At 38.4% G+C, this 20,296-nt stretch overlaps 1 protein-coding gene across 1 annotated transcript in view; it reads right to left on the bottom strand.

The window, feature by feature from the left end:
- Positions 1-18,118, bottom strand: part of LOC116721254 (microtubule-associated protein 4-like) — an 81,937-nt gene extending 63,819 nt beyond the window's left edge. Inside the window, exons 1-2 of the mRNA XM_032564870.1 lie at positions 17,981-18,118; positions 6,589-6,770 (exon numbers count right to left, since the gene is read on the bottom strand). Of these exons, the coding sequence (XP_032420761.1) occupies positions 6,589-6,766 (178 nt within the window). The 5' untranslated portion in view covers positions 6,767-6,770; positions 17,981-18,118. The remainder of the gene's footprint in view (positions 1-6,588; positions 6,771-17,980) is intronic.
- Between the last annotated feature and the right edge of the window lie 2,178 nt (positions 18,119-20,296).

Genomic DNA, 20,296 nt, shown 5'->3' with positions numbered 1-20,296 from the left:
ATGAGAATATTTAGGCTATTATTACATTTCCTGTTTGCTTTTTAACTAGGAAACAATAACATCCAGTGAATAAAACTGTAAATATAATAAACAGATTAAGGTTTAGTCCAATTTTAACTAAAATGTTTGCAACAGAGAATATTCTCATATTTGCTTTTGTGTTTAGTTTAACATATTGTACAGTAGAAAGGAGAGCGGTCCATGTATGCCAGCAATATAACTTACCATGAACCCATTATGATGGCTGGACTGGTACTAATACAAAATAAGTTTGGAAATGTTGACATTTTAGCTTGAAAATCTAGAGTAGAACGTATTAAATTGCTCCTGTGCTATCACTCTGCCTCTGCCCCTGTTACTGCCACAATCCATGCCCCCAGTTTATTGCAGATCACAAACACACATATTGTCTGCGAGATCCATCTCTGTGGGGTCAAAGTGCAAGGATATATAGATAGCAGCCAGGTTGGTAGGAAGCAGACAGTAATGAGAAGGACTGGGGTTAAAGAGGAGGAGAAGAAAATCTTGCGAATCCAACAACTGTAAGCTTTATAGGTCTGGACACTGTGGGCAGACATGTAAACAGCAAACAACTTATTAAAGGATGAGGTTTTTTGGGAGTTGTGAAGTAACAGACTTGGCCTAAGACTGTACTACACAAGCAACAGTCTGCAAACAAACAAACATTTTTTGGGACCTTTTAGCCAGGGACCCAGGTAGCAATACTGAATCTGTGAAAATCGTTGTGTCTTTGGAGCAGCAGGACGTTTTGAAGAGCTACAGAAATTATATGCTATTAAACTGATTGAAGATTGAGATATGAAAGCTTCTGCGCCTTGAAGAAACAGCTACTTCTTCAAGCCATTCTTCAAGCATGGGAATTTATGCCATTACAAATTGATGATTTTTATTAATTGAGGCAGAACAACAAAGCTACAAAGTTAGTATGATGTACACTATAAAAACTCAAAGTAGTTGATGTCCTATCTCGGTTTTGTAAAGCTGTGGTTAGCTGACTTCACACTATATTTGACGATATTGAAAATATATCACTTTGTCACAAACTGGAGTCAGAAGTATCATTAGGAAATGTTACAAGAGAGAAACACGGGACAAGCTGGCACAAGCACTGGACTGGACTGCAAAGCTTCAGCCAAAAACAAAATACTCTTCTGAAGAAAAGACTCCTTCAAGACAGACTGACGATTTTGAAAGAAAACCTGAAGCAGTCAGTAGCAGAATTGGATCTGAGTTGTAGCTTTTTTTCCCAGTATGATAACAATCCAAAGCGCATTGATGAAGACTTTCCCACAGAAGACCAGCCTGAAAGCTACTGACTAACCTGCACAAAGTCCTGACTTCAACTCCACTGAAAATCTGTGGCGTGAACTGAAGACAAAGCTCCGAGCCAGAAGGCCATCAAATCTGAGATTGCTGAACTATTTGTTAAAGGAGACTGAGCTGTCAGAAGCTTGTAAAAAGCTACAGAAAATACCTGCAGGATAAACGGATATAAAAATGACTAACAGCATCAGAAAGGCTAATAACTTTCACCCAGGCAGTTTTTGTGGAATGACCTTGTTTCTGAGAGCAGAGGAAATAATGTAATAATCCAAAGCAAAAACCTTGAAGGTTTTCATTATTTGATGCTCAGCTGTTAATACAGATGAGTTCAGAGTCAAGACCAGTAATAAAAATGTGCTCAGTCCCTGCGGTCTGATCCAGACAGTAAGTCTGAGACTCTTCATTTATATGGGCCTAAATGGGTAATAAGCTAAATTTTAGGTTGTTATTGTTTGATAGGATACATGGAGGGAGATCATCTTCAATATGAAGAGAAATGGGAGGACATCACAGTAGAAACACAAAGCTAGAACAGAAAACAAATGGATCTTGAGATGAATTATTGTTTGTCTGGGTGTAGACAGTTTCTTGACAGCGCTAACTCTATAACAGCCCATTCCAGATGCTCTGTAATCGCTGTGCAGTCCCATGGCCTTTGAATTAATGAAGCCAATCCAGTTACTGTGACTGCCAGACTGAGGAAACACTAAGACCTCAGAGACCACCGCTTCCCCTCTGAGCTATCAAGCACAGACTTCTTTGTGATTGCATGGCACTACAATTTTCATCTTAACACATTAACAGCTGCAGAGTGTAGCAGGGACTAAGTAGTTAACTTGCAGACAGGGCCAAGTAAAATACAGGCTACTGAGATTGATAAAGCTTACAGTGATACATGGCTTTTCCCCATTATTTTTAGTTTAGCTGTTTTTGTTTTTGCTTTTACTTTTTGTGGTTTAAGATTCAGAGCGGCAACATATCTAGAAACGCCCAGATGTTTCTGGCACTATTGTCTTTTAATACAGTCCATATCTGAATATTTAAATCGTATTTAAATTAGAAAATCAAAACTGTTGCCTGGTTCCTAGCATATAATTGTGATTCCCTCAATCACAGAGAATGTAGGTCACACCTGAGACCTACAGTAGTTCTAGGTCTTTTCTCTGCATCTCTCATTTGTTTAGCTTTCCCCATATGATTTCTACAGGATTTAGGCCAGGGGATTATAACATCCATGAAAGAAAGAAAGTTGGATTTATGTCTCATGAACCATTTCTTTATTGATTTGGCAATATATTTGACCTTATCATTCTGTTTAGAAACCCATTGTCAACATTTCAGGTTTTAGACAATGCTGAGACCAAATGCCATTTGGGCTAACAGATAAAAAGTCGCTCCTTGTCCTACTGGCTTAAATGTCACATCCGTCAGCAATCCTGTCTGCTAAAGAGGTGCTACAAAAAAAACTTCACTTACATCATCTTTACTTCACTATATCTGCTGAACTCAGCCAACACACACTCTAATTACAGCGACAGCCGAGGTGTGTGTTTATTTGCGTGACCTCACCCGAACTGCTGCTGCTACTAATGCTGCACGCGGTGCTGCAGTCACATGCTGCTGCAGTGTGTCATAAAACATGCACACCAGAGCTCGACCTGTCAACGCAGCGAGGTCCTCCCGTACCTGTGCTACACGTACATACTGTAAAAGAAACACGAACACATGCATATACAGCAGCAGTGTGTCATCATGCCTCAGCAAAAGAGAGTCCGTCCCAGCACAACAGAAACAAACCCAGACAGCTGAAACTTTACTTGCAGGATACTGCTGCTGCTACTCCAGAAAAAAACAACATATGATTCTAATGTCAAAGTCATAAATCTAACTTTGAAAGGTACTCGAGCAGAAAAAAGGACTAAAATGTACACAGCATCCACATAAGAAAACAAGTCTAATTAGACTTCAAACGTTTTTATGCATAAAAATATTTTTAGACATTTTCTCTCCATTTCTTTTTTCTTTTTTTTTGCAATAACACTTACAGATGGAGAAATATCTGTTGGCTCCTTCTGGTAAAGATGTGTAAAATAATTTCATCACTCATCTTTTATTGCAGAAGCATAATCACACACAGAAAGAAAAAATCCAACCTCTTAAATAGAGTACATTTAATCTGTGGGGAAAAGAGCCGCTGTTAACAGTTGGAACCCGACATTCACTGGAAAAGGATTCTCAGTGTATCATAACATTTTGATTATAAAGATTATCACATGTATTCACAGTTATTTTGATTATCCTCTTATCCCACTGAACACAACACATTTTGTTGTTCTGCTCCTTACAGAGTACGACACATTCAAGAAGCTGATATTAGATGGCTAGTTAGCTGTGCTATCTGCGTAGTCGAATACACATAGCTTGTTTTTAAAGTGCACCATCTTAAAAAGTCATGGATGCTGATGCTTTCGCTTCTGCATAGGTCTTGAAATGTTTTTTGCAATAAATTGACAAAATATCTGAAAAAGAAAATTTTAATTTGTCTTTCTTGAAAGAAAGGGGGAAAAATGAAAAAGCATTTCCTCCACCAGCTGGAGGGAACTTTGTAGCGAAAGTTGAGGGAGATTAGAAAAATTCATTAGAAAAAACATTTTGTCATCTGAAATATTTCACAGGGTTAGAGGACACTATGAGATAGTTCTAGGTCTTCTCTCTGCGTCTCTCATCCGTTTAGTTTGCCCCACATGATTTCTATATAATTTAGGCCTGGGGATTATAACATCCATGAAAGAAAGAAAGTTGGATTTATGTCTCATGAACCATTTCTTTATTGATTTGGCAATATATTTGACTTTATCGTTCTGTTTAGAAACCCACTGTCACCGTTTCGGGTTTTAGACAATTCCACCAAATTCTTATTTGAATTGTCCAGAAGCTATGGAAGAGAAAATGAGCGAGAAGCATAAGAGACTTTACACCATATTTAACAGTGGTCATGAAGTGCTTTTCCACAGTCAGTTTTTGTTTCATGACACACCCACCTGGAGTGTTTGTGGCTGAAATGATCAATAATGTGATCAAAGCTTACATATAAAGTTAAGGTACCTCCAGAGTTTGTGATGGTAGAACAAAAAGGGTTCTTTTTGACATGCCTCCCAATTTATTTTAATGTAACAAATTATTTTATTTCATTTTATTTTTAAGCTTTATGCATAAAATATGCCACTATAGACATATTGTCCAACTAAAGGTATCTAATTATTTCAAGACTTTATTGTAGCCTATATGACACATCAGGTGTGTATTGGACTGCTGCGTGTGTCCCCGGATTTATTTTAAGATTCAAAGATGATGCCCTTGATGAAGGTCAGTGCATTTTATGCAATCGGAGACATACATGTTCTTTACTAAGAAGGACTTTAAATAAACCAGTTAAAAAATGTTTTTGTTTTCCCCTGACCAAGTCAAGTTCCTGCAATGTCACTGTATAAGCATATTCATGTCCTCACAACATAACAAAAACACCCTGCTTTCCAAAAACCAGCTCCTGGGGCTGACAATGTGTGCTGTTCACTGTCATGCCAGCTATGCCTTGGTATGTCAGGGAATGTTCCTCCTTTTATCAATCATCTATCACTGTTTGTTTTCTTCAGGTAATCCTTTGATTATATAGTTAGACAACATGAATGTAACCGACTACGTGATAAGCAGAGGTCAAGTAATGTCCATCCATGTAATCTGATCATTTTTAATAAAATAAGATTATGACATACTCACAATCACATTAAAAAAATATTTCAAGAGATTTCTTTATCTATACTGACATGGAGATTCAAGCAACACATTGCTACAAACCGATCAAACCAATAGCTAGATTCATAATGTGATAACAAAAACAACAGTAGAGTGTCGCATTCAATTTTCCAAAAATTTAAGATAACACACATCTTCTGAGAATATTTAATGAAGTTTAAATTTTTTTAAATTGGCTTGATATTCTAGCAAGAATTGGTGCTAATGTTAAGAAAAGTCTGCATTTAGAGTGATGTTACCACCTTACTGTCGTTTACCAAAACAGCCAAGAAACCAAGATAATTTTGTTATTTTGTAATGGAAAAAAAGTAATAAATATTTCTCAGCAAAACAAGAAAAGGGTCAACTATAATATCTTTAAATTTGATAAATAGAGCATACCTCCATGTGAAATCATCAGAATACAAACAGCGACGCTCTATTAGGAACCTCTTCCTGTTGATATTTGAACAACTCCCCCCGTAAGAGCTGTGATTATCCTCATCGGTTGCAACACGATGTTACGTGTTTTCCTTCTCTCCACCCTGCACTTTACTCCAGTATCACTTCAGTCTTAACATACAAGCTCAGCTCTCTCTTGTTGGACCTTTTTCATTGTTCACGCCGACACCAAGAGTGCACGACATCTCCACTGTGTCAACAAATCTCTCTACACTGTCACGCCACTTTTTGCACTCAACTTCACTTCACTAAATCTGTCTAGTTTCAGAAAGAACAGGAGTTTTGAGTCACCCATCATAATAAAGGAAACATTTTAAAATTACTTATTAGTTGTGATTTAAAACATTGACCTTGAACTGCCTCTGCTTTAAGCCGCACCACAGCTTTTTTCCACCAGGTCGGTCAAGTTCCTTGGTTTTCATGATGCTGTTTATTGACTGACCTTTGAGGTTTTGTCAGAACAACTGAACTCATTCGAATATAAATGACTCACAAGTAGACTATATCTAGTATGTAGTCACTTCTTAAGCCAATTGATTGCACTGCAATTTATTTAGTGACCTCACAGTAAAGGGGCTTGTGTACCATTTATATTTTCTATTGAAAACAATGCATCACTTGTGGATCATGTATCACTTTATGTATGTGTTTTATATTTTATCCCACTAAAAACAAGAGAAAAATGTAAAAAATTATATTTCTACAAGCCTTAACATCTGCTCAATTGTGTCTTTTAAAAAAACTTATTTCAATTACATGGTATAAAACCAATGTTGAATCTCGTTTGCAGGAAATCACAGTCAAGCCTGAAGCCAGTCTTTGAAAAAAGGAAAACAAACAGAGTGATGCAAAAATAACTGGACAGCTGACTTTCCTAAAAGCCTATAAGCCGCCTCATTCTCAGTTCGTTCATTCAAAGTGAAGCTTCACAGAGGGCACAGGATCACAGCTCATTCTCACAGCTCTTCATGCACACTAAAGGCAACTTACCACTCTTGGTGTCCTTTCCAGCCACCAAGGGTCTGTAGTCGGTCTTAGAAACGGTCTCTCCCACCTTGTCGTCGTAGCTCTCCTTCTCCAGCGAAGCCACAAAGTCTCTCTTAAGCAGGGGCTCAGCTGGAGCCCCGCCTCCACCTCCACCCAGAGCATCTCGCAGACTCAGGTCCATACTCCTGAAGCAGGGGCGAAAACAGATATTTGAAAGTGATCACCTTTATTCATCTTTGTGTTGTGCTACTTCCATGTCTCCTTTCTGCTACTATTTACGTGTGGCTGCTTCATTCCAATGATTTTCCCCTTAATTCAAGTGAGCACAGTTCACACAGTGTTCAGGCAAATTGCAGGTTTAGTTTTTCTTAATAAATAGAGTCAAAAAAATTATTTGACTTGTGTAAGGACAAAAAATAAACTCCCTGGCTGATGTCTTGAGATGTTGCTACCAATCTTTACGCAGAATCTTCCTTCTCCATGATGATATTTTGTGAAGTGCACCACTCCCTCCAACAGCATAATACCTCCATAACAAGCCCAATCTCTAACTTAACCTTTGACCCCGAATGAGTCACTCGAATCATGCATCATACAAAAACAATGGCATATTACATCTTTGTGGTGCTGCAGCAGAACCTCCTTAATCAGTTTCAAGAAATTCTCTGTAAGTTGTACTATTTGGCTGAAAAGAGGAGGCTGATACGATTTGATGTTCACTGTTCGTGTTTTGTTGTCGTGTTTATCGCTAACCTCATATGGAGGCTTTATGCATATACATAATCCATGTTTAGCACGACACACAGGTCTGGGAAAGTAAAACTGGTGTTTAGCATCAATGACTAGGCTAAAGCTTGTACCACTTGCTTGATAAAGGTTTTATTTTTGATTGCTTTGACCTGCTTAAAGAAATCCATTCAGTTTTCATAATCACTATGTCAGGAGAGCAGAAGAAACCTCTTGCAAACATGTTAACTCTTTCTCATTGGACTGACGTATTTTCCACACCCTTTTGCCAAAACAGTGAACACAGATGTCCTTCAACCAGTCCAAGCGCCATTGTTTTAACCATGGTAACCAAACAGAAATCACCATGGAATCAGTAAAAATTGCATCAAAGCATTCTGATTCTGGATCCAATTTTTTGCAAGAAGAAAAGTCTGACGCAGCCTAGATAAAGGCATAGGCATGAAAGCAATATAATACAGCAGGCTACAATGACAAGCAAATGCAGTGTTTTGCTGTCCGATTGATTGGAAGAGTTTACACACTTTGGTGCACGTTGTGTTGTTTGAAGGCAATATTTGCTTTTGTTTCATATTTTGTGTTGTTTGATGGCAATATTTGCTTTTGTTTCATATTTTCAACGTTTTGGCACACTTAAAGCCTTTTCCAAACAAAATGTACAACTTTGAGCTATGCGTGCCACTGTTTAGTCCTGTGTGTTAACTGTGTGTTGACTTTGAGTTGACAGCCGCTTGAAGGCAATCAAGAAAACTCTAATGGAGAGTTCAATATACCTTTAATCAGCATCCATTCCATGAACCCTGCATCCTGACACCTTAACTGCAAGAACCCCATTTCTCTCTGTTCCCTGCTTCTGTTTACCCCTCCATCTGCACTGCAGGCAAACAAGCTGTCATTGTCTTGCAAATGTAACACACACACACCACATGGCCAGCAGCCAGCAGGAAGACATACAGTAGACTGTTAGCAGGCCTCAGGAAGGACTGTGGGCCATTGTTTCACAGATAGGGGTATGCACAGCGAACACCTCACACAACTTCTGCTCTCACTTTCAATTTGAGCCTCTTTCATCCCGCTGTCTTCCATCAGTTTTGTCTACACCAGTGTTTTCCCTGTGTCATTCACTGGGTCTCAAACACAAAGACATTTTTCACAACAATTCTCATCGATGGTTAGCTCCCCTATAATCTATCCCCTAATCCTTCACAGTTTTATAGTCCCCTGCTTCCCATGCATTCATCACACATACAGCATTTACTCAGTGCTGTTCCAATATAAAAATGAGCCAATCCTAAATGGTGCCTCCTGATCTCTGTTGCTCTCTTTGCTGCATTATTTATCGCTTCAGTGCAGGGGTTTCATAAGACAGCATAGTCAGTGGCCTGAGAGTTGGATTTTATCTTTTCCTCAAACATAGTTTGGCTTTTTATCACCACAAAGTACTTCGGACCACTCAGAAGCCAAGTTTATTTAGATCAGATATCATTGGTAAAATAATGAATCAACGTCTGGCTTGACAGGCTAGTGATATTGTGAGATGATATTATATAATTCTATCATCTATTCATGCTTATCCTCATGCTGCCTCACTGGGGGCTGGTGACTATCTCTGGCACCAGTGAGGCGTGGGGTACACCCTGGACAAGTCGCCAGTCTATCGCAGGGCAGATTTTTCAGTACTTTGTCAATTCTCATGGTTTTTTGTCAACTTCTGAGATCAGGTTATCATCGACACCTCAAACTCATTCTGGGGGACCCCAAAGCATTCCAGAGGGATTTACATTTAGTCCTTCCAGAGTGATCTGGCTAGGTCTGCCAAAGGTCACCCCTTTTGTTTTAGCAAATAGTCACTATACTTGATGAGAAGCCAAGTTTGAAGCTTATTCAGGCATCGCACATATTGAGTAGCCTGGTAAACACAAGCCCCTTGTTCTACACTATTTGCTTTGTACATCGAACAAATAAGGTGCTTCAAAGAAGGTGTGGACGCCGCTGAAGTTTTCGCTAACATTTGGCCGTGACAAATGTAATGCACAACATTTCGCAAGTTGCATAAGCTTATTGACTACTCTCGATTTAAACAAGATGGTTGATACTACATTCAGTACTTTTGCTTTTCTCATACTTTTCCAGACAATGTAGGAATCCAGGGCATACGATTTTCTAACTATGCACACAAAGAGATGGAAAATAAGAGGACGTTCACCACACTTCATTATCGAAAATATAACTTTCATCAAGGTCATCTGTTGCATTTATTAAGTTTAAGAAATTATTGTCTAGACAAACAAACAAAATCAACAATTTTAGCTCCTCACTCAGTGAGAAACAGCATAGCTCTCCAGCAGAGGTATGGGACAGTCCAGCTCAGTGATAATTCACAGTAGGCCTACAATACCAAAAGCTGCACTAATTATGTAACAGCAATGAATGGAGAGGTCAATGGCCCTGGGGAACTAACTGTTCCTAAAATCAGGATGCTTGTTGATGGCTAAAAATGCCGCTGAGCGCCATCTCCATTCATAGAGCACAAAAGGGTTTAGATTACATGCTTCTGCCACCAAGCAGTAAGCACAACTATTTTTGACAACTTCTGTCTAGCTAGATTCTGTATTCTACTTTGTATTTATGATTTTTCTTTCAATATTGCAACATGTGCTAAAAGAGCTTCTTAGGTTGTGTGAGCACTATTTTCTGTGAACCAATTGTGAGATTTTCTCTAGAAAGGATCTAATTTTCTGTCTCAACAAACAGAACCTATTTTTGCTGCAGCATGATGTGGGTTTTCCCTCCATTTACTTTTCTGTCTCCTGAAGAAAATTCTACCAACTTGAAGAGAAACAGAAACAGAAAAACAGAACAAAAAGTAAAGTTGATTGAATGTATAGAGAAACATATCTGAGTAGCACTTTTTAGTATGACAAATGAATAAAATGTGTAATAAGATAACACAGAATACTGAAATTGCATATATTTGCAGTGACATAGGATATATGTGACTAGATTTATCTCAATAGATAAATTATTCATGTTTATTTTCTGTCAATATCCAATAAAAACATTTAATTTCTTAGACTATTTAATAGAGAAATGTGGGTCTAATGAAAGTATGTTTACTACCTGCTGTGAATGGTTATTTTCAAAATGTATGAATGCTCTAATTTATTGAGCTACACTTAAGAATTTTTTTCAAAATTCAAACTTATCCTTTCGACACATTGGTTGGCATCCAGTAAATCTGGCAGACAAATAACTACCATCAATAAATCAAACTGGTTGCGGAGTTGAATTGCTAACATTCACATTTCTAATTCAGCCTTTATTTCTGATGTAATGTTCTTGTTACTGAAATTTACAACAATTTGTTGTTAATATCTTCTTCAAGGCAGAAAGGCTATTTGATAAAAATAGAATAATAGTAAAACAGTGCCTAAAATAAATAAAGGAAGGAAAATATTAAAACAAACCACTTCATTTATAAATGAGTGATTGAGTTTAGAGTCTAACCAGTTAACAAAATTCTGCGATGACTGCCCAGCCAGTCCCTATGGTGACTCAGCAGCTCCTGTGTGCTTCCCTCTTGATGTGCACAGGCTCCGACACACCCACCCACACACACACATCCATGCACAGTGTCTGATTAGCAGCAGTTTAGATTACTGCTGACAACACACTGTGTCAACACACCAATCACACATACATATAAATGCACATCTAGGACATCAGTATTGAAAAGAAAGGTGCAGACAGTCAGCACATCAACCAACCCAATTACTAACCCTACAGATCTGTCAAATGGGGCTGTTTTCTGTGGGGTGAGTGGGGGTGTGTTTGCAAAGTGATCCAAAGAGTCAAAACTGCACATTAAGATAAAACAAAGTCACAGGGAGATGAAAACCTGAAAACAAAAGAAACGTCTCCATAATAGATCATTTTAACCTAACCTATCCATACTGTGTGAGATTCTGGGTCTGATATGTTGCTGTTGATGGTGAAATTGGCTTCACAGTTAAGCTCTTCTGGATACAGATTCCCAGTGAGGAGAAAATTCATGAGGAGGCGGGAGGGAACTGTTTGTAATGTTGGATGTTCTCCAAATCATATCTAACTATTCAAAAGCAGATCCCTTAGAGAGGATGCACATAAAAACTGGTAAATATGTTAGATAAGAGCTCTCTCAAAAGAAACTAAATTCATTATAAGTGCAGTGAGTAACTGTTGAAACAACATAATAAAATTGTAATTTAACTAGAGCTAATCTATAATAATTAAAATAGCATATTCCTAATAGTCAAACCCTGTGAAATCCCTTTGTTTTAGAATAACCCTAAAGTTTCCACATAGAAGATTCCTTCTGATAACAGAAAAGGTTTCAACTCTGAATGAAGACCTCCTGCTTGTGTCCTGCACAGAGGGAACGTGTTTTAATGCATTAGTGGATTTGATGGAGGGACATTTTGTGCTGACCCATCCTTCATTCTGCTGCGCTGTCTGATGTCAGCTCTAATAGCAATTTCAGCCTTGCAGTCAGCAGGAGAGCATGACCTTTGATGTTTCCACCAAAGTTTCTGTTTGGTCAATTTAGTCAACTACTAGTTCACAGCAAGGTCACATTTACTCTTAACTTGCATTGTTACTGCTGTGCATTTGATGGTCAAAAAAAAAAAAAAAGTTAAAAAAATAGCTGAGTCACAACCAGTTACTTATTCAAGTATGAAATACCACCAATGGATCTGTATTAAGTTGTATAATTACTTGAACTGTCAAATATAAATATGAATATTGACATAAACACAAACACACAAAGCAATGTACCATATATCATCTATAAAAACAACAGTGAGAAATAATAGAATTAAGAACAGTTTCTTTCATGCACAGAGCATTAAAGTACTACAAAAAGAGTTGTAGTTTTTCCTGAGGTCAAGCCTATTTATCTGAAATCCAATTTTATCAAACATATTAATTCCCAAACTTTATTGCCATTATCAGAGGCAAAAATGTAAGCAATATCAGTAGCAATTTGAAAATTTATATTTGAGAAGAAAAACCTGTCAAGGAATGTGATGGAATAGGAAAAACAGTCTCATGCTGGAGTAAAATAATAATAATAATAATTAATTGGCACAAAAATAAGTTACTGTTACAAAACTGAGACAGGAAGGGGGACATCTTGGAGAACTAAACATAATAGGTCACAGCAGACAGCACAACAGAGGAAATGAAAACAGCTAGGGTAGCTAACAAGGAAGTAATGAAACTGACCTGCTTCTAACTGCTGGAAGTAATTGGTAGGACAAGTGAACTAGTGAGAATTTAAACTAAATTAAAGCCGCAAGCAGCGTTGGAGGCCCTCGCAGCAAAGCACGCCTCTGGCCTCGTGGGAACCGCGGGGGTTCCAGCAACGCCACGCTCTCGCCACCGCCAACGATCTCGCGCAGTACCCACAGCCGTCCGCCAGGCAACACACACTGACGTCTTCCGCAGCGCTCCCTAATTTCCCTGCTGGGATGAATAAAGTACTTCTATACTTCTATTCTGACGACGCACAAGCGCAGTCAAACTGAATTGCAATTTATAGCTATTGGGCTCTTTAGAGGCTAACAAAGGTCAAGCCTAACAAGTTTACTGCAAATAGGATAATGCACGTATGACTTACTGAAGTCTTTCTTCCAACAGAAAGAAAGACTGTTCCAACTGCTCCTTCCAACAGGCCACTTTCTGTTGGAAGGGGGCGGGACTAAACTGATGTCACCAATTGACCATGTGAATGTGATGAGCTCTGGTCTGTGATGATACAAATAAAGTTTGATGCAGCTGTGAGCTTATATGGGGAAGTTATTCCACTTTGATGTTTCATGGCGAATGGTCAGATCTGAGGCTTTGCCACGCCCACATGCTTCGATGTACAAAAATTCCTTTGATAACTTTTGACCTTCACTGCCTCAAGACTGAGCTGACTGAGTTTGAAGCCTAGATCTCGAACGTTGTAGGACGAGTTCGCTCAAATACGACATCAAAATGAAAAATAATTTAAAAAAGAATTGAGAAATTCTGCAAATTCAATAGGCCTGCGCCAGCGCTTTGCTGCTCGGGCCTAAAAATATACCACAAAAAATTAATTAGAATGTCAGCACAGAGGAGAGAACATGAAAAGCTGGGAATGGCGGACACCAAAACACAACAAAACCCCAAAATGATCCAAATTCAAAACCAAAGGGTCAATCAAAGCATTAAGACGCAAAGATCATAAAAACATCTGTGTATAGGTGATGACACAAATCTGAAAAGCCCCCTCAGTGGTCGCAGCAGTAACTAGTTGGGGGACATAAGAATTATAGCATACAGATGTCAGCGTAAAATCTAAAACTTGTATAAAGCGAGTAATTAAAGTCTAAATAATTTATTCACTATGGATTTCTGAGTAACGGCAGCACATGCATCACTGTTAATCCAAAATCTACAATGCATTAGCAACTCTAAAAGACATGATGAAGACAGATGAAGCTGAAATTCTAAAATTCTATCACCCAACAAAAAAAGAGCTCAATTAGTAACAGAGTACAAGTGTAATAGATAGTTTTGGTTCACCAGCTACCGGTCTCCATTTAGCAACATACTCTGCATCCTCCACCCTCACACCAACTAACATGTCTTCTTTCTCCACATCCATAAAGCTCCTTTGAACTGTTCCTCTGATTAACTCCTGATCCTATCTCTCCTCATCACTCCCAAAGAAAACCTCAACATCTTGGGTTCTGCAACCTCTAGTTCTGCCTCCCGTCTTTTCCCCTTTGACACTAACCCAGTCAACATTGCTGGTCTCACCACTGTCTTGTACATATTTTCTTTCATTCTTGCTGGTGACCATTTTTTCCACACGTCACACCTGACACTTTTGTCCACCCGCTCCAGGATCAACCTAAATGATTGCCTACTTTGATGATGCAGTTATTGGTAACGGATCAATTGGTACCATTCTACCATTATCACCAGGAAGAACCCTAAAGATCAGTTGTGATTCCTTTTAAAGGCAGCTGAAGGGAAACAGCCCTGGAAACAAATAAGACTTAATCTGCTGAATGTTGAGATAAGCAAGCCATGCTGTTTAAATTCACTCCCAGTATTTCACTGGATGTGTTCAGTGTCTGACTGTGGGACACTGATGTGAAAAGGAGAAGACAGTGATCCAAATCAACATTCAAAGAACATAATTGTAAGAAATTGAAGAACTGCCTAGTACAGAAAGTACCACAGACTCAAACCAATTCAGAAAACTAACTGGAAGACCTAAAATGAATAACACAGAATGACAAATGGTCTGCTTGTCAGATGACAAGGACAACCCCGAATAAACACCCAACTGGAATCCTTGCCCAGACCACAGACTTTTCTGAAGATATTACTTATGTCAGGCTTTCAGAAGACAACAGAAGATAAACCAAACTCCAGATTAGACACTTTTTATATAATAGTGTACTGTAGCCATGCAAGTGTGCTTCCAGTTTTTCCCCCAGATTTATATCACCTATTTTCAGTAAAGTGCTTCTGAACACGCCACACGAAAGGTTGTTCTCATGAAACACACAAACATTTCTACTTTAACATATTTTTTAGTATCCAGTGTCAGTTCAAAGCTGTGTAGGTACCAAAAAAGTATTTGGTTTAGCTGGCCTTCCAACTAACATCAAATATATCAACTCATAATATGTCCTTTTTATCAGAATTGTTTATCGATGTTTTTGCATGACACATCCAACATAGTCTTTAGTCAGTTGTTATGTCAATTACACAACAAAGTGTTTGTTACTTTGAATGATTTTAAAGTGTGGAAGTTGAAAGTAATAAATATTTTTAGTTCTAAGCATTACTGTTGTAATGCTAGTCAAATATAAGTCTGATATATTTTATTATGTTGGCATAATTTTAAGTAGTTTCTCATTACTTTAACAGTATATGTAATTGTACCATGTAGAAAGGTGAACTATTGCTTCTGAAACCTATTCAACAACAAAATATTACTTAGAGAAAAAGTCTTTAGACTGATAAATATAAAATGTTTTCAGTTTTATGCATCATAAGTTTTGTCTGACTAGATTACTTGTGATGAGCCAGGGGTCCTTTATGAGATCCTTATAATATTATAAACTCAAGCAAAAAGTACCAGAGTTTCACATACCCAATGTATCAACACATTAATTTAAACCAAAATGTATACTATATGCTGTTATTGCTCATATTTAAAAGAGAAAGCAAAAATGACTCCTACTACAGCTAAAAGTACATTGAATATTCGTTACTACATTTATAATAATGTCAACTATAACATTTGTGTAAGGTCATTTTGATTTCTGACTGAAGCGGTAATATTAAACAAATACTGAGGGTGGCCAGCTTCAACCTTAGCAAATGTCTCTTAAGACATTTACATTTTTTAAAGAGTAAAGTAAATCTAACAATTTGAGCAGCTTACTTAGTTGGGTTAGCTGCTATTTTTGAAAACACAGTTCCCTTAGTTGGAGTGATGGACGGCACTCCTTCAGTTTTCATACCATGGCTGGTACCATGTTTTGCAACTGGAGAGATATCCAAACAGTCTTTCTGCTAAACAGCAGTACACATCCACATGTGGGATGGGGGGCATCCTCTGCTACTCTACGTTCCACACAGTCAATGAAAACTTTGGTCACCCAATTTTACTGGCATTAATCATAGGAACGATACAAAGGTGGTAAGTTTCTACTTCAAGCAGTGAAGGCTAAATGGAGGGGAGATAGATAAACAGACTGGGACAGTGTCTAATGTGATGAGGGTGCTGCTCTGGTCTACTGTGGTTAAGAAAGAGCTGACCCAGAAAACAAAGTTCTCATTTCACTCATCATAATATTTGGCTCAAGACTGAATGAAGGAGATCCCGGACACAGCTGAAATCTGAAGAGTGGCCAGCCTCAACCTTAGAGATAAAGGTGGGAACCTCCTTCATCTGGGGAGAGCTGTAAGTAGAGCAGCTCCTCCAGGGGACTATATATTCCTTCTGGCCTGGGAATGCCCCTGCATCTCTGAGAATGAGCTGGAGAGTAGAAGTACTCCTGCGTAAAGGGATGAGTTTCCCTTCCCGGATCTGCCGTCCAATTTTTAATAAGCAGAAGACAATATGTGGTAGATAGTAAGAAGGATTTTGTTTTTACTCATTTACCCATACCTTCCACTGATTAATCCATAGTGCAGTAAATCAAAGTTACATTTGCCTATCCTACTTGAATAGAAATTTGGGTTTTCCCTTTGCGACCTGTAGTCGGCTGGCCCTGTTAGTATCCACGCAAAATGTCGATGATGTAGTAGGTGGAGGTTTTTACAACGCAACACATTTTGCACCTTTGCAGTTTTAGTCATTCATGCCAAAAAAGTAAAATAACTTTATATTCTTTTCATATGAAGACATATGGCTTTGTTATTCCAGCATATAATATACTTTGGTTTGATCTGAGCTCATAATCTGAGACATGTTAGAAGAGATCATAGCTAAAATGAATGGGATTATAGCGATTCTGATATACAGTAGTTTAAATGACATTAGATTGGATGGTTTTATGAATATGGAACTATAAAATTGTAAAAAAAAAAAAAACTTAACTATGATAAAAAATAAAATGATTCAGCATGCTTAGAGTGCATAGGCACAAAATGGAAGTACAAGGGGGAGAAATGGCAATGCATAGATACAAACTGGGTCATAGATTTGACAAAGAACCAAAACGAGCCATTTATTTATTGAGTTTACATTGCCATTAACTATTTGTCAACCACAGAGCGAACAGAGCACAAAAACACTCAGAAAGAAAAAATATATGAGCAAGGATAAAGCAGTATTAACACAGAGAAAACACAGTGTGTGTGTGTGTGCATGCAGATGTCTGTAGCCTATATGTGTGTTTGTAGAGAGTGGGGATGGGAGTATTACTGTATAATGGCCGGCTTACTCTCTATAGAAAACCAGGCTGTTCTTATTACTGCTGTAACATGAGGAAAAAAATCCTTTATGTAACAGGCCTCTGACTTTGGCTTGTGTGCAGCAGTAAACAAATCACCATAGTTTATAATCTGCCTCTTACTGTAGTCCCATATAAGAATATTACAGTAGCAGAGGCAAATTGGAGCAAAGTCACAACACTTTCTACACCCATGAATCGTTTCCTAGGAACCAAAGAATGGATATAAAGGGAATTCATCATTATTCCTACAGCGTCGGCATTTTTTTTTTTTTTCCAGGGGCAGTCTTGTACCATCCCGACTGCGGCATCACCACCATAACAAAGAGGCACGAATCCACGGACCTCTGCATGAGACAGCCCCCCCACCCCCACCCCCACCCCCTGTCCCTCTCCTCCTCACACGACCACTATCTTCTTACATTAGGATGAGAACCAGCAACAACAGCAAACGTCTAAGAAGGATACACGCATCCTGATCAGAGAAATGCGAGGCCCACATTAACGTCCCTGCATCGCGAGACCTAAATCACGCTTTAACCGTGGCTCGAATGGCATCACTCATTGATAATGGCGCAGCGCGAGAATACACGCAGCCGTCGCGAACCACGCGATGACACACCTCGAATCTTAGTTATAGGCGAAAATGAGCCACTCACCGTGTGAATTCGTCCCTCGCAGTGTGTTTATGTTGTAAAGACAAGTGTGTGTGTGTGTGATGGGAAATCTCTCTTCCTTTCAGCTGCTTGCAGAGCAGTCTGGTACCAGGACACAAACACGCCCCCTTTCTGAATGGCTCAGCCAATCAGGAGCCGGGAGCAATAAGAATGGAGCGCTTAGAACCTGCAAATAGCGGACACTGCTGATGCGTTCACGTACCTCCGAGGAAACGACTCATGACTAGCCGACTTTATTGAATAAAGTTATAGAATGTATCCAGCATATTTGCAGATTTTATTGAAGAGTACATGAATTAGAAAATCACCAGAGTGAAAACTATGCCCGGTTTTGTACAAGAACCAATAATTGAGCTGAAATCTATCCTACCGGTGATTTGCATCTACACATCCTGATCAACACCGCCTGAACCACGTGCGACTGTTCACTGACCAATGTGAATAGTCTGCACATTGGTCAGACTAAGAACTGTGCAAGAACTGTGTTCACCAACACGATTTAAGCTCCACGGAAAAATAGGTGTGTTGGTAGAATATGGAAACTGGGTGATCTAAATAAACTAAACAAAGAAACAAAAAGGTAATACAACACAAGTAATATTGCATATTGTTTCTCCAAGTTCAACACAAAACACCGCTTTCAATAACTATTGGAGTCTCAAAATGATTTATTATACCTCTACTCCTCCATTCCTCTCCTCATTAACAAAGATATCCAGTTAATTCCCAATCTTTGGCTTGAGTGTTGAAATTACTGGTTTCAGATCCCACTACTTTAATTTGAGGAAATATGATGGCTTTTCTAGTATGTTCCAAGACTTCTTAAGCTAAGCTTTCTTAGGGTTTGCTTGTGTGAAAGTTCAATAAAGGTCCAAGGTTCAGCTTCCTCACACACAACATAATGTTTTCTCCCAGGATTTCCTGAAATTTGAACCCTCCTTTAATTCTGCACCGCAAGCGTCAAATTCCAGAGGAAGTAAAGCAACCCAGAGCATCACTGATCCACTGTCATGCTTTAGTCCTTCTTTTCCAGATATACTGATGATCAACAGCCCTATAAGGTTTCAGTTTTAATTCACTTTTACACACAACAAGATAATCAAACCTGATAAGCTTATTTATATAGTTGTGAGCAATTGGAGCCATCCTTTCCTGTGTCTGTGTCCCTGATAGTGACGTGTTGGAAGTACAAGCATAGAGCACTTCTGTGTTTAAGCATGCACTTGATTTTATCTACTGTACACAATTTTATACACATAGTACCCTTCATTGGTGTTCTAGTATTTTTTTTTGGAGGCAGCAATAATAAGTATATAACATTCAAATAATAACGTAATACGTTATCTGAAACACAAAATCAAAAAATTTTTATAAGAAAGAAAAAATGAATATCCTGAGATTCTACTTAACATGTAGTCATTTTATCATCCTCTTCTTAACCTGTGCTTATGTTGATCTTGTGAACTGCTTAGCCAGATTAATACTAATGTGACCAGTCAAGCGGCCATATTTATTTTCTCTTATGTGTGATCGAAAGTGCTATCCCAGTTTAAATATTTTCCACTGACTTTTAAAAATTATATATATATATACAGACCCACATTTTCCACATTTTATCTCACTCCAAGGACTACTCAGAATTTGGCAACCTTTAAAATTTTCCAATTGAGTGTGACAAACTATGCTTTCTAGAGGATATCTCTTTACAGCAATTAATCTCAACATGCAGCAAATAAAATAAATGGTGTTGAGAAACCTACAAATGTAGGATTGTAAAACTCTTCATGTGAGTGACTTATTATTCAGGCAGTAAAATGAATGAAACCCATTCTGGACAGTCGACTGACTGGATCCCTGTTGAGCTGCTAGATAGCTGGATGACCTGCTGGCTGTTGGGGTTTCTATAGGATTATCATGGATTATGGCTTCGATTTGATTTGGCCTTGTTTATAATCTCTGCAAAATTCACATATTGTGTGTACTGTAAACATGTACTAAAACCCATGGCTGCCTTCATGACTTTGTCCAGTTTATTGGTGAAGTGAGTGAGAGCTCTCAAGTGTATTTAAGCTGTGATCTTAATGTAGGTTCTGCTCTGGTTAAAAATGTTGAAAGAAAGCTCAGTTTTATGATGAAAACTCCCACACTCAAACTGAACAACATATCTTTATGACCCAAGCAGACGGGTGTGGCTGAATTTCCACTTTAAACTGGCTTCTGTTTATTCATGACGCCTCTCTCTGCCCGTTCTCTCCTCTGTTCATCCTTCCATCCTCTTTCCTCTCCTTCCTTCCTTCA

The sequence above is a fragment of the Xiphophorus hellerii genome, chromosome 6 (genome assembly GCF_003331165.1).
Source record: "Xiphophorus hellerii strain 12219 chromosome 6, Xiphophorus_hellerii-4.1, whole genome shotgun sequence".
Classification (NCBI taxonomy): Eukaryota; Metazoa; Chordata; class Actinopteri; order Cyprinodontiformes; family Poeciliidae; genus Xiphophorus; species Xiphophorus hellerii.
This window is presented reverse-complemented; position numbering and strand designations above follow the sequence as displayed.